Source organism: Oncorhynchus keta, chromosome 7 (genome assembly GCF_023373465.1).
Source record: "Oncorhynchus keta strain PuntledgeMale-10-30-2019 chromosome 7, Oket_V2, whole genome shotgun sequence".
Classification (NCBI taxonomy): domain Eukaryota; kingdom Metazoa; phylum Chordata; class Actinopteri; order Salmoniformes; family Salmonidae; genus Oncorhynchus; species Oncorhynchus keta.
The window spans coordinates 8,261,286-8,285,312 of record NC_068427.1 but is presented as its reverse complement, the minus strand read 5'-3'; the positions used below and the strand labels follow the sequence as shown (position 1 = coordinate 8,285,312).

The 24,027-nt window shown below is 43.0% G+C and overlaps 1 protein-coding gene and 1 long non-coding RNA gene across 33 annotated transcripts in view; both read right to left on the bottom strand.

Annotated features, from left to right (window-relative positions):
- The window catches only part of LOC118385920 (histone deacetylase 4), a 281,140-nt gene that overhangs the window by 153,802 nt on the left and 103,311 nt on the right, over nucleotides 1–24,027 (bottom strand). For all 32 annotated transcript variants that reach the window (XM_052521886.1, XM_052521892.1, XM_052521893.1 and 29 more), the window contains exon 3: nucleotides 23,059–23,127. In XM_052521886.1, coding sequence (XP_052377846.1) covers nucleotides 23,059–23,127 — 69 coding nt within the window. The remainder of the gene's footprint in view (nucleotides 1–23,058; nucleotides 23,128–24,027) is intronic.
- Nucleotides 5,394–7,550, bottom strand: LOC127931055 (uncharacterized). The gene is made up of 3 exons (XR_008139667.1): nucleotides 6,400–7,550; nucleotides 6,200–6,349; nucleotides 5,394–5,845 (listed from the first exon to the last, which is right to left on the bottom strand). It is a non-coding gene; the product is annotated as an uncharacterized LOC127931055 (long non-coding RNA).

The following is a 24,027-nucleotide window of genomic DNA, read 5'->3' as shown; positions in this document are numbered from 1 at the left end:
TTCCAAACTTCTTCCATTTAAGAATGATGGAGACCACTGTGTTCTTTGGGACTTTCAACGCTGCAGAAATGTTTTGGAACCCTTCCCCAGATCTGTGCCATGACACAATTCTGTCTCGGAGCTCTACAGACAATTCCTTCAACCTCATAGCTTGGCTATTGCTCTGTCAGGCACAGTCAACTGTGGGACCTTATATAGACAGGTGTGTGCCTTTCCAAATCATGTCCACTCAATTGAATTTGTCACATGAGACCATCACATGATTGGACTGGATGGATCAAAATCCCTTAGACATAATGACCGGCATGACATGGCTGTTAAAATCGGCCCCTGAATCGAACAATCTGACCACTGTATTTACAATAGAGGAACTAAGACTTCCACATGTCCACCGAGCAATGAGGGATGGCTGATCTATTTTCCAACTTGTGACTGGGATGGTTGAGTGCTTTACATGACCTACACATCACACTGTACAGACCTGACCTATAGAGAGTGAGCTTGCGGTGTGAGTGAGTTATTGAGCGAGCAAATGAGGGAGGGAGTGAGTTCGTGAATGAGTGAGTGAGCGTGTGAATGAGGGAGTGAGTGACTCAGTGCAAGAGAAAGATGGCAACAAACATCAAGAGATGATGTAGAAAAAAATGCATGTGGCCATCGGCTGAGATGACTAAAATGACCGCCCCTACCCAGTGCAATACGACATTATACAGCTAGTGGAGGATACAGTCGGCTTTCTGTATGGGGGTATAGAGATGACATACTGCTGACATACTGCAAGCAGATGGCTCAACTAGTTCCCACTGCACCCCCCTACCCCGCCCCCGCATGTATAGGTGCCAGACAGGACAGACTGACCGGGGGGAGGGTCCTGCCTTCCAATGTGTGTGTGTGTGTGTGTTTTGAAAAACTTACCTTAGGTCAGTGTCTAGGGGGCATATTTATCTGCCTCTACTCTGGCCCAAAACCTAACCCAGGAAGCAGCTTTGAGAATAAAACAAATGGTAAACAGGAAGCTCATGGGCATCTTTTCCTGCCTATAAGACATAGGACGTAACCTAAATGGTGGCATATTCCCTATATAGTGCACTTCTTATGACCAGAGCCCTATGGGTCAAAAGTAGTGCACTACAAAGGGAATAGGGAGCCATTTGGGATGGGCCCAGAGCCTCAGTGCCAGTTGATCAGCTTGCAGCATGCATTAATGATGTGGCAGTGTGTCTGTGCATGTGCATGTGGTATGAAGAGGACCGGTATGCTCGCTGAAAATGGAAAGACTGAGAGGGAATGTGAGAGAGAGGGAGAAACAGAGAGAGAATAAAATAAAAGATGTGAATAGAAAATGAATGACCAAGAGGGAGTTAGAGAGAGAAAGACAGTGTAGGACTGTGAGAGGGAGAGAAAGACAGAAAGAGCGAGAGCAGAGGGACTGTGAGAGGGAGATAGCGAGAGAGGGAAGGTGAGGGAGAGCGCGAATGAATTTGATCCGGCTCACACACAGCACTCTCCTGATTTTCATGCTCAAGTTTTGAAATGCTAATGAATCAGGGTTAATTTGCATAGTGTGCCGCTCTTCCTTTCCCTCTCTTCCGGTCTTTTTCGCTCTCTTTCCCTCTCTCTCTTTCCCTCTCTCTCTTTCCCTCTCTCTCTTTCCCTCACCCTTCCATTAACTCTCTCCAATCCTCTGCATCTCTCTTCCTCATCTTCCCCCATATCTCTCTCTCTCCCCCTCTCAATCTTCTCTCTCCCCCTCTCCATCTTCTCTCTCTCTCTCTCTCTCTCTCTCTCTCTCCATCTTCTCTCTCCCCCTCTCCATCTTCTCTCTCTCTCTCTCTCTCTCTCTCTCTCTCCCCCTCTCCATCTTCTCTCTCCCCTCTCCATCTTCTCTCTCTCTCTCTCTCCCCCTCTCCATCTTCTCTCTCTCTCTCTCTCTCTCTCTCTCTCTCTCTCTCTCTCTCTCTCTCTCTCTCTCTCTCTCTCTCTCTCTCTCTCTCTCTCTCTCCTCTCTCCTCTCCTCTCTCTCTCTCTCCCTCTCCCTCTCCATCTTCTCTCTCCCCCTCTCCATCTTCTCTCTCCCCCTCTCCATCTTCTCTCTCCCCTCTCCATCTTCTCTCTCTCTCTCTCTCCCCCTCTCCATCTTCTCTCTCTCTCTCCAGCACTTAAACATTCATCTATAATTCAGTATGCTAAATAAAGGCTGCTCAGTGAAATGACTGAGATGAGCAAAACAGGGTCTGTCACTTACAGTATCCCCCATCTCGTCTCCTCTCCTCTGTCGCCTCCTATCCTGCTCTCTAGTCTCCCCTCCTCTTATCTCTCTGCTCACCACTCCTTCACTCCCTCTCCACTCCTCCTCCCCTTCACCTATGCCCTCACTCAACAAAAGATTGGCCCAACAGGACCTTTCCCTATGAGATAGAGGGAGAGAAAGAGAAAGAGAAAGGTTGGTTCGAGAGAGCACGAGTGGGAGAGATTTAAAAAGAGAGAAAGAAGGTTATTAAAAGAGAGAGAGAATGAAAGAGAGAGCGTACTGTAGCCAACCCTGGTCTGACAGCCCACTCAATGTGTGAGTGCGTGGGCTGGTGCTAATTTGTGTAGAGAGGGAGAAAGCTGTTTTGGCTGAGGGAGAATGGGCTGAGATTAGTGGACTGTGGAACACACACACACACACACACACACACACACACACACACACACACACACACACACACACACACACACACACACACACACACACACACACACACACACACACACACACACACACACACACACACACCTAATGCATAGTAATTAAACAAGCTACACACACACACACACCATCAGGTGTGGGGTACCACCTCCATTGCATCCCTCTCACCTCCCAGTTGAAGAAACGGCGAGCGTGTTACTCACACTCTATTAGTATTCACACATACAGTATCTGTCCCAACCAACCTGCTCACCCATCCCTCTTCCTCCTGTTACACATATCTGTCCCGACCAACCTACTCAGCCATCCCTCTTCCTCCTTTTACATATATCTGTCCCAACCAACCTACTCACCCATCCCTCTTCCTCCTGTTACACATATCTGTCCCGACCAACCTACTCAGCCATCCCTCTTCCTCCTTTTACATATATCTGTCCCAACCAACCTACTCACCCATCTCTCTTCCTCCTGTTACATATATCTGTCCCAACCAACTTACTCAACCCATCCCTCTTCCTCCTGTTACACATATCTGTCCCAACCAACCTACTCAACCCATCCCTCTTCCTGCTGTTACACACATCTGTCCCAACCAACCTACTCAACCCATCCCTCTTCCTCCTGTTACACATATCTGTCCCGACCAACCTACTCAACCCATCCCTCTTCCTCCTGTTACACATATCTGTCCCAACCAACCTACTCACCCATCCCACTTCCTCCTGTTACACATATCTGTCCCAACCAACTTACTCAACCCATCCCTCTTCCTCCTGTTACACATATCTGTCCCAACCAACCTACTCAACCCATCCCTCTTCCTTCTGTTACATATATCTGTCCCAACCAACCTACTCAACCCATCCCTCTTCCTGCTGTTACACACATCTGTCCCAACCAACCAACCAACCAACCAACCAACCAACCAACCAACCTACTCACCCATCTCTCTTCCTCCTGTTACATATATCTGTCCCAACCAACTTACTCAACCCATCCCTCTTCCTCCTGTTACACATATCTGTCCCAACCAACCTACTCACCCATCCCTCTTCCTCCTGTTACACATATCTGTCCCGACCAACCTACTCACCCATCCCTTTTCCTCCTGTTACACATATCTGTCCCAACCAACGTACTCACCCATCCCTCTTCCTCCTGTTACACATATCTGTCCCGACCAACCTACTCACCCATCCCTCTTCCTCCTGTTACACATATCTGTCCCGACCAACCTACTCACCCATCCCTCTTCCTCCTGTTACACATATCTGTCCCGACCAACCTACTCACCCATCCCTCTTCCTCTTGTTACACATATCTGTCCCGACCAACCTACTCACCCATCCCTCTTTCTCTTGTTACACATATCTGTCCCAACCAACCTACTCACCCATCCCTCTTCCTCCTGTTACACATATCTGTCCCGACCAACCTACTCACCCATCCCTCTTCCTCTTGTTACACATATCTGTCCCAACCAACCTACTCACCCATCCCTCTTCCTCTTGTTACACATATCTGTCCCAACCAACCAACCTACTCACCCATCCCTCTTCCTCCTGTTACACATATCTGTCCCAACCAACCTACTCACCCATCCCTCTTTCTCTTGTTACACATATCTGTCCCTGCCAACCTACTCAACCCATCCCTCTTCCTGCTGTTACACACATCTGTCCCGACCAACCTACTCACCCATCCCCTTTCCTCCTGTTACACATATCTGTCCCAACCAACCTACTCACCCATCCCTCTTCCTGCTGTTACACATATCTGTCCCAGCCAACCTACTCACCCATCCCTTTTCCTCCTGTTACACATATCTGTCCCAACCAACCTACTCACCCATCCCTCTTCCTCCTGTTACACATATCTGTCCCGACCAACCTACTCACCCATCCCCTTTCCTCCTGTTACACATATCTGTCCCAGCCAACCTACTCAATCCATCCCTCTTCCTCCTGTTACACATATCTGTCCCAACCAACAAACCTACTCATCCATCCCTCTTCCTCCTGTTACACATATCTGTCCCAACCAACCTACTCACCCATCCCTTTTCCTCCTGTTACACATATCTGTCCCAACCAACGTACTCACCCATCCCTCTTCCTCTTGTTACACATATCTGTCCCAGCCAACCTACTCACCCATCCCTCTTCCTCCTGTTACACATATCTGTCCCAACCAACAAACCTACTCACCCATCCCTCTTCCTCCTGTTACACATATCTGTCCCAACCAACCTACTCACCCATTCCTCTTCCTCTTGTTACACATATCTGTCCCAACCAACAAACCTACTCACCCATCCCTCTTCCTCCTGTTACACATATCTGTCCCAACCAACCTACTCACCCATTCCTCTTCCTCTTGTTACACATATCTGTCCCAACCAACCTACTCACCCATCCCTCTTTCTCTTGTGACACATATCTGTCCCAACCAACCTACTCACCCATCCCTCTTCCTCTTGTTACACATATCTGTCCCAGCCAACCTACTCACCCATCCCTCTTTCTCTTGTTACACATATCTGTCCCAGCCAACCTACTCACCCATCCCTCTTTCTCTTGTTACACATATCTGTCCCAGCCAACCTACTCACCCATCCCTCTTCCTCTTGTTACACATATCTGTCCCAACCAACTTACTCACCCATCCCTCTTTCTCTTGTTACACATATCTGTCCCAACCAACCTACTCACCCATCCCTCTTCCTCTTGTTACACATATCTGTCCCAGCCAACCTACTCACCCATCCCTCTTTCTCTTGTTACACATATCTGTCCCAGCCAACCTACTCACCCATCCCTCTTTCTCTTGTTACACATATCTGTCCCAGCCAACCTACTCACCCATCCCTCTTCCTCTTGTTACACATATCTGTCCCAACCAACCTACTCACCCATCCCTCTTTCTCTTGTTACACATATCTGTCCCAACCAACCTACTCACCCATCCCTCTTCCTATTGTTACACATATCTGTCCCAACCAACCTACTCACCCATCCCTCTTTCTCTTGTTACACATATCTGTCCCAGCCAACCTACTCACCCATCCCTCTTTCTCTTGTTACACATATCTGTCCCAGCCAACCTACTCACCCATCCCTCTTTCTCTTGTTACACATATCTGTCCCAGCCAACCTACTCACCCATTCCTCTTCCTCTTGTTACACATATCTGTCCCAGCCAACCTACTCACCCATCCCTCTTCCTATTGTTACACATATCTGTCCCAACCAACCTACTCACCCATCCCTCTTCCTCTTGTTACACATATCTGTCCCAGCCAACCTACTCACCCATCCCTCTTTCTCTTGTTACACATATCTGTCCCAGCCAACCTACTCACCCATCCCTCTTCCTATTGTTACACATATCTGTCCCAACCAACCAACCTACTCACCCATCCCTCTTCCTATTGTTACACATATCTGTCCCAACCAACCTACTCACCCATCCCTCTTCCTCTTGTTACACATATCTGTCCCAGCCAACCTACTCACCCATCCCTCTTCCTCTTGTTACACATATCTGTCCCAACCAACCTACTCACCCATCCCTCTTTCTCTTGTTACACATATCTGTCCCAGCCAACCTACTCACCCATCCCTCTTCCTATTGTTACACATATCTGTCCCAACCAACCTACTCACCCATCCCTCTTTCTCTTGTTACACATATCTGTCCCAACCAACCTACTCACCCATCCCTCTTTCTCTTGTTACACATATCTGTCACAGCCAACCTACTCACCCATCCCTCTTCCTATTGTTACACATATCTGTCCCAACCAACCTACTCACCCATCCCTCTTCCTATTGTTACACATATCTGTCCCAACCAACCTACTCACCCATCCCTCTTTCTCTTGTTACACATATCTGTCCCAGCCAACCTACTCAACCCATCCCTCTCCACTCACTCCAGTACACTCTACCAACAGAAAGCGTACAAATACTTTGAGCATACGCTTGAGCCTGGAGTTCCAGATGGGCAAGTGTTGCACTTTTGGATTTGACTAATAACCCACACACACAGTCGACACATTTGGCTTCGGCGGAGCGAAACCACTAACTATTAAAGTATGTATTTGGCGCCAGGTGCTGTTGACAAGCTGGCAGGATGTGGATGAGAAGAGCGCTGTGGTTTTCACGCGGTGTGATGTGGGCGTCCAACACGCAGCCCAGTGCGCCACATCTCCATGTTTCTATTCATTTTCCCTCCCTCACGTTGAGTGATAAACAAACGGAAGTGGAGGAGTTTTAATATGGCCTGGCTTTGACCCGGGCTGCATCTCAATCATCAGAAGAGGCTCCCTCTCGTCATTTCCCCTCCCTCATCGGTACAGCCAAAAGAGGACTGGCCATCAATCAGAGCCTAGTTCCGCAATAAGGTTTCTTCCTGCCTTCTAGGAACTTGTTCCTAGCCCCTGTGCTTCTGTCTCTGCATTGCTTGCTCTTTCGGGTTTAAGGTTGGGTATCTGTTCAGCACTTTGTGACAACTGGCTTTATAAAATAAAATCGATTGAAATGTGATACTAATACCAACAGTGTAACGCCACCAACCAACACGCGTTCAGTCTAAGCAACATCAACCTGTTTTAGAGACTGACAGACAGGGTCTGGTACTGATCCAGACCCAGCAACATCAACCTGTTTTAGAGACTGACAGACAGGGTCTGGTACTGATCCAGACCCAGCAACATCAACCTGTTTTAGAGACTGACAGACAGGGTCTGGTACTGATCCAGACCCAGCAACATCAAACTGTTTTAGAGACTGACAGACAGGGTCTGGTAGTGCTCCAGACCCAGCAACATCAACCTGTTTTAGAGACTGACAGACAGGGTCTGGTACTGATCCAGACCCAGCAACATCAACCTGTTTTAGAGACTGTCAGACAGGGTCTGGTACTGATCCAGTCCCAGCAACATCAAACTGTTTTAGAGACTGACAGACAGGGTCTGGTACTGATCCAGTCCCAGCAACATCAAACTGTTTTTAGAGACTGACAGACAGGGTCTGGTAGTGCTCCAGACCCAGCAACATCAACCTGTTTTAGAGACTGACAGACAGGGTCTGGTAGTGCTCCAGACCCAGCAACATCAACCTGTTTTAGAGTCTGACAGACAGGGTCTGGTACTGATCCAGTCCCCGCAACATCAACCTGTTTTAGAGTCTGACAGACAGGGTCTGGTAGTGCTCCAGACCCAGCAACATCAACCTGTTTTAGAGACTGACAGACAGGGTCTGGTAGTGCTCCAGACCCAGCAACATCAACCTGTTTTAGAGACTGACAGACAGGGTCTGGTAGTGCTCCAGACCCAGCAACATCAACCTGTTTTAGAGACTGACAGACAGGGTCTGGTACTGATCCAGACCCAGCAACATCAACCTGTTTTAGAGACTGACAGACAGGGTCTGGTAGTGCTCCAGACCCAGCAACATCAACCTGTTTTAGAGACTGACAGACAGGGTCTGGTAGTGCTCCAGACCCAGCAACATCAACCTGTTTTAGAGTCTGACAGACAGGGTCTGGTACTGATCCAGTCCCCGCAACATCAACCTGTTTTAGAGTCTGACAGACAGGGTCTGGTAGTGCTCCAGACCCAGCAACATCAACCTGTTTTAGAGACTGACAGACAGGGTCTGGTAGTGCTCCAGACCCAGCAACATCAACCTGTTTTAGAGACTGACAGACAGGGTCTGGTAGTGCTCCAGACCCAGCAACATCAACCTGTTTTAGAGACTGACAGACAGGGTCTGGTAGTGATCCATACCCAGCAACATCAAACTGTTTTAGAGACTGACAGACAGGGTCTGGTAGTGCTCCAGACCCAGCAACATCAACCTGTTTTAGAGTCAACCAGACAGGGTCTGGTACTGATCCAGACCCAGCAACATCAAACTGTTTTAGAGACTGACAGACAGGGTCTGGTACTGATCCAGACCCAGCAACATCAACCTGTTTCAGAGTGTGACAGACAGGGTCTGGTAGTGCTCCAGACCCAGCAACATCAACCTGTTTTAGAGACTGACAGACAGGGTCTGGTACTGATCCAGTCCCAGCAACATCAAACTGTTTTAGAGACTGACAGACAGTGTCTGGTAGTGCTCCATACCCAGCAACATCAACCTGTTTTAGAGACTGACCGACAGGGTCTGGTAGTGCTCCAGACCCAGCAACATCAACCTGTTTTAGAGACTGACAGACAGGGTCTGTTTTGAGACTGACAGACAGGGTGTAGTCCAGACCCAGCAACATCAACCTGTTTTAGAGTCTGACAGACAGGGTCTGGTAGTGCTCCAGACCCAGCAACATCAACCTGTTTTAGAGACTGACAGACAGGGTCTGGTAGTGCTCCAGACCCAGCAACATCAACCTGTTTTAGAGTCTGACAGACAGGGTCTGGTAGTGCTCCAGTCCCAGCAACATCAACCTGTTTTAGAGACTGACATACAGGGTCTGGTAGTGCTCCAGACCCAGCAACATCAACCTGTTTTAGAGACTGACAGACAGGGTCTGGTACTGATCCAGACCCAGCAACATCAAACTGTTTTAGAGACTGACAGACAGGGTCTGGTAGTGCTCCAGTCCCAGCAACATCAACCTGTTTTAGAGACTGACAGACAGGGTCTGGTAGTGCTCCAGACCCAGCAACATCAACCTGTTTTAGAGACTGACAGACAGGGTCTGGTACTGCTCCAGACCCAGCAACATCAAACTGTTTTAGAGACTGTCAGACAGGGTCTGGTACTGATCCAGACCCAGCAACATCAAACTGTTTTAGAGACTGTCAGACAGGGTCTGGTAGTGCTCCCTGTCAGAATAAGCAACAGAGGACTTGGACACCATATCAACTCCAATAGAAATGGAACTATGGTCACTGTGAGTTACCTAATTTACTTTACTTTACCTCTGCCTTCTAGTGAGATTATACAAACTGTCATCTCCTACCATTATGATAGATTGGAGACTGTCAGAAAATGTGGTTGTAAAGTTAATAAGTCGGTTGTTATTCAATGGGACTTTTCTCATTGAATATGGCACTTTTAAATGTTAGAGCAATCACTAGTAAAACCTTTCTTGTGAATGGCCTCATTACTGAGCGCACAGATGATTGGATGTTTCTCACGGAAACATGGCTGTCTTCAGACTGTAGTGCCACTCTTATTGAAGCCTTCCCCCGGACTGCAGCTTCATCAGAAAACGGAAAAGGGGTGGGGGGACAGTCTATATTTTTACTAATGCTCTCAGCTGTAAGGACTTTTCATTTGGCGACTTTGGGTCTTTTGAGCATCATACTAAACTGTTTAAATGTCAGCCACCAGTGCTGGCCATAACCCTTTATAGGCCACAAAAAGCACTGCCCCACTTTCTTTACTGATTTCTCTGAACTATTGTCTATTGTCCTTGAGAACTATGATAAAATACTTGTGTTGGGCGATTTTAATATTCATATTGACGAAGAAACTAACTGCAAGGCCATTGAATGTACAAATCTTTTGAGCTCTATGGACTTTATCCAACATGTTACTGGGTCCACCAATACTCTGTAGCTGGTTATTACCAAGGGGCTTTCTATTGACATATCCTCTATTGTTGATGTTGCTTTATCTGATCACCACTGTGGATTTTCTTCCTACTACCTATGTTGCCCATAGCACAGGGTAATACAGAAGGCATTATTAAGTAACACTATCTTACTGAGTGTATGAACAATACTCCACCACCTATTCTGCCTTCCTCTTGTGATGATTTTGATGATCACTTGAATAGCAAATTATGGGCAACAATTGTGTGCCATATCTGCAGAAAAGTTGAAAAGGGCCACTTCCAAACAGAGACGAATGAAGAAAATAATAAATTAAAGAGAAATTGCAAAACGGCAGAGCGGAAGTGAAGAAAGTCAAAGTTGCATGTCCATTATGATATTCTGAGAGAGCAACTTGGCATATATAAGGCAATTAGAAATGCCAGATGGGCACATTTTTATAACTTGATCACTAATAACCAGAATAATTAGAGAGTGCTCTTTTCAACCATTGATGGCCTACCCCCACAAACTTTCCTCCACATCTAAATGGAATGAGTTTGCGGCATATTTCAGAGACAAGATAACAAACATTAGGCTGGGTATCAGTCAAGCAAGACCTGATGAGAAGTTTGATGATATGTGCCCTGGCCTACCACGCAAAGGCACTATGGAGTTATTCTCCCTGGTTGACACAGACAAGCTCAGGAAAGTGATATCACAACTTCAGCCTTCTAACTGCCTTGTCGATCCTATCCCCACCACCTTCTTCAAAACAGTATTTATTTTATCTAGTCTCCAGCTTCAGTGATTTTTGTCATTCGTTCCAGTCATTGGCAGCAGAGAACTGTAAGGAAAGGCGGCCAAAGAGGTTTTGGCTTTGGGGTAGACCAGTGAAATATACCTGCTGGAGCGCATGCTATGGGTGTGTGTTGCTATGGTGACCAGTGAGCTGAGGTAAGGTGGGGCTTTACCTAGCAAAAACATATAGATGACCTGGAGCCACTGGGTTTGGCGATGCATATGTAGCGAGGGACAGCCAATGAGAACATAGACTACATCCAATGTTGGAGGCTATTTTATAAATGACATCGCCTAAGTCAAGGATAGTTAGGATAGTTTTACCAGGGTATGTTTGGCAGCATGAGTGAATGAGGCTTTGTTGTGAAATAGGAAGCCGATTCTAGATTTAATTTTGGATCGGAGATGCTTAATGTGAGTCTGGAAGGAGAGTTTACAGTCTAACCAGACACCTAGGTATTTGTTGTTGTCCACATATTCTAAGTCAGAACCGTCCAGAGTAGTAATGCTTGTCGGGCGGGCACCAAATCGGTTGAAGAGCATGTACTTAGTTTTACAAGCATTTAAGACCAGTTGGAGGCCACGGAAGGAACGTTGTACGGCATTGAAACTTGTTTGGAGGTTTGTTAACAGAGTGTCCAATGACGGGCCAGATGTAGACAGAATGGTGTCGTCTGCATAGAGGTGGATCAGAGAATCACCAGCAGCAAAAGCGACATCACTGATATATACAGAGAAAAGAGTCGGCCCGAGAATTTAACCATGTGGCACCCCCATAGAGACTGCCAGAGGTCCGGAAACAGGCCCTCGGATTTGACACACTGAACACTATCTGAGAAGTAGTTGGTTAACCAGGAACCATTTGAGAAACCAAGGCTATTGAGTCTGCCGATAAGAATGCAGTGATTGACAGAGTTGAAAGTTTGGGCAAGTTGCTGAGGGGGGTGCAGAGCTGTTGGCTGGGTTGGGGGTAGCCAGGTGGAAAGCAAGGCCAGCCGTAGAAAAATGCTTATTGAAATTCTCGATTATCATAGATTTATCGGTGGTGACGCTGTTTCCTAGCCTCAGTGCAGTGGGCAACTGGGAGGAGGTGCTCTTATTCTCCATGGACTTTACAGTGTCCCCAAACATTTTGGAATTTGTGCTACAGGATGCAAATTTCTGTTTGAAAAAGCTAGCCTTTGCTTCCTAACTGACTCTGTATATTGGTTTCTGACTTCCCTGAAAAGTTGCATATCGAGGGGGCTATTCGATGATAATGCAGTACGCCACAGGATGTTTTTGTGCTGGACAAGGGTAGTCAAGTCTGGAGTGAATCAAGTGCTATATCTGTTCTTAGTTCTACATTTTTTGAAAGGGGCATGCTTATTTAAGATGGTGAGGAAAGCACTTTTAAGGAACAACCAGACATCCTCTACTGACGGGATGAGGTCAATATCCTTCCAGGATACCCCGGGCCAGGTCGACTAGAAAGGCCTGCTCGCCTTTCTAAGGTGACCAAGAACCCGATGGTTACTCTGACAAAGCTCTAGAGTTCCTCTGTGGAGAAGGGAGAAACTTCCATAAGGACAACCTTCTCTGCAGCACTCCACCAATCAGGCCTTTATGGTAGAGTGGCCAGTGCTTTGAGTGGCCAGTGTTATAGGGAGCGTTTGACAGTGATAAGGGGTGGTCGTTTGACCACGGACCTATTACGGACGCAGGTAATGAGGCAGTGATCAAGTTGGTCAGAGTGATATCTCTGCGGTTTCCCATGTAGGTTGCCCATGTTTACGGATTTATGGTTGGACCTGGTATGTTCCTTGATAATTTGTATGAGATTGAGGGCATCTAGCTTAGATTGTAGGATGTCCGGGGTGTTAAGCATATCCCAGTTTAGGTCACCTAACAGTTCAAACTCTGACGATAGATGAGGGGCAATCGATTCACATATGGGGTCTATAGCAAGTGGCAACAGTGAGAGACTTATTTCTGGAAAGGTGGATTTTTAAAAGTAGAACCTCGAACTGTTTGGGTACAGACCTGGATAGTATGACAGAACCCTGCAGGCTATCTCTGCAGTAAGATTGCAACTCCGCCCCCTTTGGCAGTCCTATCTTGACGGAAAATGTTGTAGTTGGGGATGGAAATTTCTGAATTTTTGGTGGCCTTCCTAAGCCAGGATTCAGACAAGGCTAGGACATAGGGTGTGCTATAGCAGTAAATAAGACAAACTCAACACAGTTTTTAAATTGCATATCTGAAGAAGTGCAAGCTATAGCTAAAAACTGCTATTGTGAAACACCTTCTGAAGAAAAGTAATCTAAATTCTTCAGCTCTTCGTACAATCTCTTACCTTCCATTCTTAAGTAAAATCCTGGAGATATTGATTTTCAAACAGCTAAATATTTTTTTTGTCTTTGGACCCACCCCCGCACATAGACAGCTTTAGTTAAAGTGTTAAATGATCTTAGAGCCAATAATATAATAATAATAATAATAATAATATATGCCATTTAGCAGACGCTTTTATCCAAAGCGACTTACAGTCATGTGTGCATACATTCTACGTATGGGTGGTCCCGGGAATCGAACCCACTACCCTGGCGTTACAAGCTCCATGCTCTACCAACTGAGCTACAGAAGGACCATACAGATGGTCAACACAGATGCCAAACAGCTCTCTGTCCTTGTACTGTCGGATTTAACACAGTTGACCATGATGTCCTTCTGGACAGACTGGAGAGGTTGGTTGGCCTCTCCAGTAACCAGTTCTAAATTGGTTTAGGACCAATTTAACCGCTTGACAGTTTTCTGTCACCCTTGGTGAACAAAATTCAGAGAAAATACATATCACACGTGGCGTTCCACAAGGTTCGATTTTGGGTCCGGTATTGTTTATATACAGAGCCTTCAGAAAGTATTCAAACCCCTGGATTTTTCCAAATTATGTTACAGCCTTATTCTAAAGTGGATTTAAAAAATCCTTAGCAATCTAAACAGACCCTTAATGACAAAGCGAAAACAGGTTTTCAGAAATCTTTGCAAATACAAAACAGAAATACCTTATTTACATAAGTATTCAGACCCTTTGCTATGAGACTCGAAATTGAGCTCAGGTGCATCCTGTTTCATTGATCATCATTGAGATTTCTACAAATTGATTTGGAGTCCAGCTGTGGTAAATTAAATTGATTGGACATGATTTGGAAAGGCACACACCTGTCTATATAAGGTCCCACAGTTGACAGCGCATGTCAGAGCAAAAACCAAGCTATGAGGTCGGAGGAAGGTTACCAAAAAATGTCTGCAGCATTGAAGGTCACAAAGAACATAGTGGCCTCCATCATTCTTAAATGGAAGAAGTTTTGAACAACCAAGACTCTTCCTAGAGCTGGCCATGCCAAAAAAACGGGGGAGAAGGGCCTTGTCAGGGAGGTGAAAAACAACCCTGTCTGTCATGTAAAAACAAAGCTGTCATGTAAAAACAAAGCTGTCAGCTGTCATTGTAAAAACAAAGCTGTCATTGTAAAAACAAAGCTGTCATTGTAAAAACAAAGCTGTCATTGTAAAAACAAAGCTGTCATTGTAAAAACAAAGCTGTCATGTAAAAACAAAGCTGTCATTGTAAAAACAAAGCTGTCATTGTAAAAACAAAGCTGTCATGTAAAAACAAAGCTGTCATTGTAAAAACAAAGCTGTCATTGTAAAAACAAAGCTGTCATTGTAAAAACAAAGCTGTCATTGTAAAAACAAAGCTGTCATGTAAAAACAAAGCTGTCATGTAAAAACAAAGCTGTCGTGTAAAAACAAAGCTGTCAGCTGTCAAAAACAAATCTGTAAAACATTGTAAAAACAAAGCTGTCATTGTTGTCAAAAACAAAGCTGTCATTGTAAAAACAAAGCTGTCATGTAAAAACAAAGCTGTCATTGTAAAAACAAAGCTGTCATTGTAAAAACAAAGTCTGTCATTGTAAAAACAAAGCTGTCATTGTAAAAACAAAGCTGTAAAAACATGTCAAAAACAAAGCTGTCATTGTAAAAACAAAAAAACAAAGCTGTCATTGTAAAAACAAAGCTGTCATGTAAAAACAAAGCTGTCATTGTAAAAACAAAGCTGTAAAAACAATGTAAAAACAAAGCTGTCATGTAAAAACAAAGCTGTCATGTAAAAACAAAGCTGTCATTGTAAAAACAAAGCTGTCTGTCATGTAAAAACAAAGCTGTCATGTAAAAACAAAGCTGTCATGTAAAAACAAAGCTGTCATTGTAAAAACAAAGCTGTCATTGTAAAAACAAAGCTGTCATTGTAAAAACAAAGCTGTCATGTAAAAACAAAGCTGTCATTGTAAAAACAAAGCTGTCATTGTAAAAACAAAGCTGTCATTGTAAAAACAAAGCTGTCATTGTAAAAACAAAGCTGTCATAAAAACAAAGCTGTCGTGTAAAAACAAAGCTGTCATGTAAAAACAAAGCTGTCATGTAAAAACAAAGCTGTCATGTAAAAACAAAGCTGTCATGTAAAAACAAAGCTGTCATTGTAAAAACAAAGCTGTCATTGTAAAAACAAAGCTGTCATTGTAAAAACAAAGCTGTCATGTAAAAACAAAGCTGTCATTGTAAAAACAAAGCTGTCATTGTAAAAACAAAGCTGTCATTGTAAAAACAAAGCTGTCATTGTAAAAACAAAGCTGTCATTGTAAAAACAAAGCTGTCATTGTAAAAACAAAGCTGTCATTGTAAAAACAAAGCTGTCATTGTAAAAACAAAGCTGTCATGTAAAAACAAAGCTGTCATTGTAAAAACAAAGCTGTCATGTAAAAACAAAGCTGTCATTGTAAAAACAAAGCTGTCATTGTAAAAACAAAGCTGTCATTGTAAAAACAAAGCTGTCATGTAAAAACAAAGCTGTCATTGTAAAAACAAAGTGTCAAAAACAAAGCTGTCATTGTAAAAACAAAGCTGTCATTGTAAAAACAAAGCTGTCATTGTAAAAACAAAGCTGTCATGTAAAAACAAAGCTGTCATGTAAAAACAAAGCTGTCATTGTAAAAACAAAGCTGTCATTGTAAAAACAAAGCTGTCATTGTAAAAACAAAGCTGTCATTGTAAAAACAAAGCTGTCATTGTAAAAACAAAGCTGTCATTGTAAAAACAAAGCTGTCATTGTAAAAACAAAGCTGTCATGTAAAAACAAAGCTGTCATTGTAAAAACAAAGCTGTCATTGTAAAAACAAAGCTGTCATTGTAAAAACAAAGCTGTCATTGTAAAAACAAAGCTGTCATTGTAAAAACAAAGCTGTCATTGTAAAAACAAAGCTGTCATGTAAAAACAAAGCTGTCATTGTAAAAACAAAGCTGTCATTGTAAAAACAAAGCTGTCATGTAAAAACAAAGCTGTCATTGTAAAAACAAAGCTGTCATTGTAAAAACAAAGCTGTCATTGTAAAAACAAAGCTGTCATTGTAAAAACAAAGCTGTCATGTAAAAACAAAGCTGTCATTGTAAAAACAAAGCTGTCATTGTAAAAACAAAGCTGTCATTGTAAAAACAAAGCTGTCGTGTAAAAACAAAGCTGTCATGTAAAAACAAAGCTGTCATTGTAAAAACAAAGCTGTCATTGTAAAAACAAAGCTGTCATTGTAAAAACAAAGCTGTCATTGTAAAAACAAAGCTGTCATGTAAAAACAAAGCTGTCATTGTAAAAACAAAGCTGTCATTGTAAAAACAAAGCTGTCATTGTAAAAACAAAGCTGTCATTGTAAAAACAAAGCTGTCATTGTAAAAACAAAGCTGTCATTGTAAAAACAAAGCTGTCATGTAAAAACAAAGCTGTCATTGTAAAAACAAAGCTGTCATTGTAAAAACAAAGCTGTCATTGTACGCTGATGATCCATTTTTTTAAATCCACAATTTGGATCCCTGCACAGCCTCAGAGGATCTAGATACTTTTTCTAACCTCTGGATTACAACAAAATTATGCTAAGTGTACTATGTCATGTATTGGATCCCAAAAAAATACAACTTTTACATTACAGTGTAGGTAACCAATAAAATGGTCTGACGGTGAAGTGGACATACTCAGTATTCATATCCCAAAAGAAAGAAATGATCTCAGTACAATACATTTTCATGAATAAGTTAGCAAAAATAGACAAGATCTTGCAACCATGGAAAGGAAAATACCTGACTATTTGTGTAAAAATCACCCTGATTAACTCTTTAGTCATATCCCAGTTGACCTATTTGCTTATGGTTTTGCCTACACCTAGTGACCTGCTTTTTAAATTATATGAACAAAAAATATTACATTTTATTTGGAACGGCAAGCCAGACAAAATTAAACGAGCCTATTTATGTAATGAATATGAATTCGGATGGCAGAAATGATTGAATATTAAAGCATTAGACCTGTCACTAAAGGCTTCAGTCATACAAAAGTTATTCTTAAATCTGAACTACTTCTCTAGCAGATTAGTAAAATGAATAATAACTTTTTCCCCCCTATATTCAGATTACAACCTCTCACTTTCAGTTATTTGAAAAGGAAATCATCTCCGAAATATAGCTTTTTTTTAAAAGCTATATAAAGTTGGTTGCAATTTCAGTTTAATCCACCAGAAAAGACAGAACAAATTCAAATATACTAATTAATTTGGAAAAATATATATATTTTTGGAGAAAAAATATATGAAAACGGCATAATCTTTGTAAATGATATCATAAATACGACTGGTGGAGTTGTCACCCATGCAGTTAACAAAAATATATGGAAATGTCTGCCCTACTCAAAATTACAATTAATTGCAGCTTTACGACAAAAATGGAAGAAGCAAGTGGAAGGGGGAGAAAGTAAGGAACTTGTCTGTCGGCCCTACATTAAAGACCATAATTGGTTAAAGAAAATTGTGATAAATACCAGTATACCAGTATTATGTAAGGACCCCATAAAAAATGACAGCCGTTCCATATAGATAGCAAAATAGTTGGGAAGAGATTTTTGACATACCGATTCCATGGCACATGGATATGAACTGATACGCAAAACGTATAATTTTTCAATTGAAATTATTATACAAAATTCTTGCAACCAATAGAATGTTATTTATATGGGGGATACAACCTTCCCAACTCTCTAGATTTTACTGCGAAGAGACAGAAGCATTAGATCATTTGTTTTGGTACTGTCCATATGTCGCTTGTTTTTGGTCACAGGTCCAGGAAAGGCTGAAGAATTACAATATTTACCTGGAGTTAACCCTGCAGATAGCACTACTGGGTAATCTGAAAAGTCAATCGATCAATAATATAATAATACATGTACAATGTGTAGAAACTATGATAATAGAACGGTTCAGAACCTTTGTGAAGCATCACAGCACAATTGAAAAATATATGGCAAATAGAAATCCAATATGGATGGTGTTAAGAGATAGATGGGAGAGGTTGAATGGAGCTGAGGTTTGGCACTAATAACAACAAGATAACTAACGTAAAACATACTGTGTCCGTAAAATGTATATAGGTTAAGAACCTTTGAGAAAGAGCACAGTTTGAAAGATATGGCAAATAGAAATCAAACCTGATTCACATGGGAAATAGATGGGAGGTTGAGGGTCGAGGAAGGACAGGACTAATAACAAACCAAACAGAACTATTGTAAAATAGACTGTGTCCATAAAATGTGCATCGTATGTATAAACTGGAAGTAGAGGACTAAGCGTCGTTGTTCACTAGTTTACTCCAATTAGGGGAGGGGTTGTAGGGTCATAAAGTGATAAAGGAAAACATATATTTTTTAAATGTATGTGTGTGTATTTATATGTATGTATGTGTATATATTTAATTGTTATGTATATGTGTGTATGTATGAACGTGTACAGTACCACTCAAAAGTTTGGACAGACCTACTCATTCAAGGGTTTTTATTTGTAGCTCAGACTGTCCGCAAAAGGCTGAGAGAGGCTGGACTGAGGGCTTGTAGGCCTGTTGCAAGGCAGGTCTTCACCAGACTTCACAGGCAACAACGTCGCCTATGGGCACAAACCCACCGTCGATGGACCAATGGACCAATGGATCACAAAATAGAAGGCACTTCCTCTTTGGATTTTCCTCAGGTTTTCGTCTGCAATATCAGTTCTGTTATACTCACAGACAATATTTTGACAGTTTTGGAAACTTTAGAGTGTTTTCTATCCTCACCTGACAATTATATGCATATTCTAAATTCTGGGCCTGAGAAATAGGCAGTTTCATTTGGGTACGTTTTTCATCCAAACATCAAAATACTGCCCCGTACACTCAAGAGGTTAAAACTCGTTTTTCAACTACTCCACAAATTTCTTAACAAACTACTTTTGGAAAGTCGGGATGGACATCTACTTTCTCTATGACACAGAAGATTACTTACACTAAGTTGACTGTTCCTTTAACCTCTTGCTCCTACCTGGCACGCAGGCGTCCCATCTCGCGCTCTGGAAATGCAAATGCGCTACGCTAAATGCTAATAGTATTAGTTAAAACTCAAACGTTCATTAAAATACACATGCAGGGTATTGAATTAAAGCTACACTCGTTGTGAATCCAGGCAACAAGTCAGATTTTAAAAATGCTTTTCGGCGAAAGCATGAGAAGCTATTATCTGATAGCATGTAACACCCCAAAGACCCGCAGGGGACGTAAACAAAATAATTAGCATAGTCGTCGCTACACAAACCGCACAAATAAAATATAAAACATTCATTACCTTTGACCATCTTCTTTGTTGGCACTCCTAGATGTCCCATAATCACTATTGGGTCTTTTTTCCCGATTAAATCGGTCCATATATAGCCTAGATATCGATCTATGAAGACTGTGTGATAAACGGAAAAAATAGCGTTTCATAACGTAACGTCATTTTTAAAATTAAAAAAGTAGACGATAAACTTTCACAAAACACTTGAAATACTTTTGTAATGCAACTTTAGGTATTAGTACACGTTAATAAGCGATAAAATTCATCAGGAGGCGATGTCAATTCTATAGGTGTCCGTCTCGAAAAAATGTCTGGAGAGAGCTCGACCAAAACATCCGGTCGGAGACCGGAGGGAATCGGTTCCCTTGATTCGGTTTGACCAAGAATCAAAGCTGAATCAAATGACAAGACTCTAGACATCGTGTGGAAGCTGTAGGCACTGCAACCTCGGCCTCATTTAATTCGGTTCACTTGGAACAATTCCTGGAAGTGGCGCATGGATATTTATTTCCATTTTCAGCGATCAGATTTTCCTGCGCTTTTCGATGAAACGCACGATCTGTTATAGTCACAGCAGTGATTTAACCAGTTTTATAAACGTCTGAGTGTTTTCTATCCACACATACTAATCATATGCATATACTATATTCCTGGCATGAGCAGCAGGGTGCTGAAATGTTGCGCGATTTTTAACAGAATGTTCGAAAAAGTAGGGGGTAGGAGTAACAGGTTAAACAGCTTGGAAAATTCCAGAAAATGATGTCATGGCTTTAGAAGCTTCTGAAGCTTCAAGGCTTACTTTCAAACTCAGTGCTTCTTTGCTTGACATCATGGGAAAATCAAAAGAAATCAGCCAAGACCTCAGAAAACAAATTTTAGACCTCCACAAGTCTGTTTCATCATTGGGTGCAATTTCCAAACGCCTGAACATGCCACACTCATCTGTACAAACAATAGTACGCAAGTATAAACACCATGGGACCACACAGTCATCATACCGCTCAGTAAGGAGACGCGTTCTGTCTCCTAGAGATGAACGTACTTTGGTTCAGAAAAGTGCAAATCAATGCCAGGACAACAGCAAAGGACCTTGTGAATATGCTGGAGGAAACAGATACAAAAGTATCAATACCCACAGTTAAACAAGTCCTATATCAACATAACCTGAAAGGCCGCTCAGCAAGGAAGAAGCCACTGCTCCAAAACAGCCATAAAAAAGCCAGACTACGGTTTGCAACTGAACATGGGGACAAAGATCGTACTTTTTGTAGAAATGTCCTATGGTCTGATGAAACAAAATAGAACTGTTTGGCCATAATGACCATTGTTATGTTTGGAGGAAAAAGGGGGAGGCTTGCAAGCCGAAGAACACCATCACAACCGTGAAGCATGGGGGTAGCAGCATCATGTTGTGTTGGTGCTTTGCTGCAGGAGGGACTGGTGCACTTCACAAAATAAATGGCATTATGAGGACGGAAAATTATGTGGATATATTGAAGCAACATCTGAGGTTTGTAGTTTTTCAAAGCTTGGCCTACCGAATACACATTGAGATGTGGATAAAGTTGCACTTCCTACGGCTTCCACTAGATGTCAACCATCTTTAGAAACTTGAATGAGGATTCTATTATAATGGAGGGGCTCATGAGACCTCTGAGTCATTGGTCTGGCAGAGTGCCTTGGTCTCACGACGCACGCTCCCGACAGAGTTACCTCTCGTTCCAGTGCTTTTCTTCAGACAAAATTCTCGGGTTGGAACATTATTGATGTTTTATGATAAAAACATCTTAAAGATTGATTCCATACATGGTTTGATATGTTTCTAAAGGACTGTAACGGAACTTTTCAAGTTTTTGTCTGGACGAAGTGCCTGCGCCTCATGACGATGGATCTACTGTGCTGAACACGCTAACAACAAGTGGCTATTTGGACATAAATTATGGACTTTATGTAACAATAAAGTGTTAAACAAATCAAAATATATTTTAGATTTTAGATTCTTCAAAGTAGCCTTGATGACAGCTTGGCATTGGGGCGGCAGGGTAGCCTAGTGGTTAGAGTGTTGGACTAGTAACCGAAAGGTTGCAAGTTCAAATCCCCGAGCTGACTAGGTAAAAATCGGTCATTCTGCCCCTGAACGGGCAGTTAGCCCACTGTTCCTAGGCCGTCATTGAAAATAAGAATTTGTTCTTAACGGACTTGCCTAGTTAATTAAATAAAGGTAAAAATTCAAATAAAATTCTCTCAACAAGCTTCATGAGGTAGTCACCTGGAATGCATTTAATTTAACACGTGTGCCTTGTTAAAAGTTCTATATATTATGTATAAGCCTGTTGTTGCCCATTAGTTCACTCCAATTAGGCTAGGGATTTTAGAGTTAGGGGAAATATATACAATTTTTTTGGTGGGGGGGTGGTAAATTATGCAGACAATTACATTGATATAAGCCAAAATCTATCTGCAAAATTAAAGCTGATTTACTCCTAAAAATAACAACTGTGAGTATACGACCACAGCCAAAAGCCACCAGTCCAGTGTGTGAGTGTGTGTGCGTTCACAAGGGTGCGTGCGTGTGTGCCTGTATGAGTGTATTCGCATGTGCATGTGTTGGTGTGAGTGTGTGCATTCATTCGTGTGCATGATGTGTGTGCGTCTGGTGAACTAACATCTTTCCCCACTGAAATAGTCATTACCAAGTGTCATGCTTGTTGTGTCAGGTTGTTCCAAGCCGTTTCCAAGCCGTTTGATACTTCACTCCCTGCTCCATCTCGCAGCCACTCTCACAAAATAAAATGACCCCGTAGCTGACATGCAGGTAATGATGATAGTATTTGACGGGTGATAGTAATCCTAGCATGTAGCAACACAAGCAGTGTGTGTACGTTTACGTGCACGTGTGCTCTCCCATAGACTTTGTGTATGGGATTGTGGGGGTAGTACGGGTTGCATGTGCGCGCAGACATGTTGCTTAGTGACGCATTCTTCCTCTGGTCTCTAGCCTTGAGCCAGACCTGCAGGGACACACATGGTAAGGCATGAGCCCACAGCAGAGCCAAACACACACAGGGAGAGAGAAAGAGGTTAAGAAAGAGCGGGAGAAAGAAAGAAGGAACGAGAGCGATAGATGCACATGGAAAGAGGGAGAGAAAGAAAGAGTTAGAAAGAGAGACAAGAAAGAGAGGAGAAAGAGATACAAAGATGAGAAAGAGAGAGAAAGAGAAAGAGACAGAGAAAGAAAGATAGAGAAAGAAAGAAAACAAAAGAGCGAGAGAAAGAGCGAGAGAGAGAGAGAGGTGCTCCTACCAGATTGGATGTGGTTGAGGCCAGATGGCTTCAGAAGTTCCAAGGGCTGCTCTTTCCTGGGCAGTCCATCTGCAGGAGAGAGAGAGGAAGGAGAGTCCGTTTCAAATATGGTCCGCAGCATCGATAACAAAGGGGAATGTGTATAATCTACTGAGGCCCAGCTAAAAGACTACATATCCCAGAGAGAGAGAGAGAGAGAGAGAGAGAGGGGGAAGCCAGGGATGGACAGTAGTAGAGAAAACCAGTTGAATGAGGAGAGGAAGAGCAGAGGAAGAGGAGACTTCTGCCTAGCCTAGTGCTGCAACACAGTTGAAGCTGCATGTGCTCAGCGTTCTGTTATGACTTCAACGTGATTGGTTCAGTGTCTGCACAGAGAGAGAAAGGGGGAGGGAGCGAGGGAGGGAGAGGAGAGAGAAAGAGGCATGTAAAAATAAACTAATGTGGATCGAGGATGCAGGCACCTATGTATGCTTCTACTGTTTAAAACAAACACATGCATTTCTCGCATGTTTGCACGTGCACACACACACAGACAAACACGCACACAGACACACGGGTGCGCGCACACACAGTAGGGTGCGTCTTGGTGAGGATGATAATTATAGTGGTAACATGAAAAGGCTTTGGATCAGCTCAGGGAGGACCTGGCTATAAATAGACCAGTGGGGGAGAGGGGGAGAAACACACATATATGCGCACACTCTCAAACACACACACACACACACACACACACACACACACACACACACACACACACACACACACACACACACACACACACACACACACACACACACACACACACACACACACACACACACACACACACACACACACACACAGTACTTGACAATCCCACACATATAAAATGACATGATTCTCAAGCAAGCCAAAAACATACGTGAGCATACACATCCACAAACACACTGATTGGCTAACAAAAACTAGAGACAGTAAAACATTGTTGGG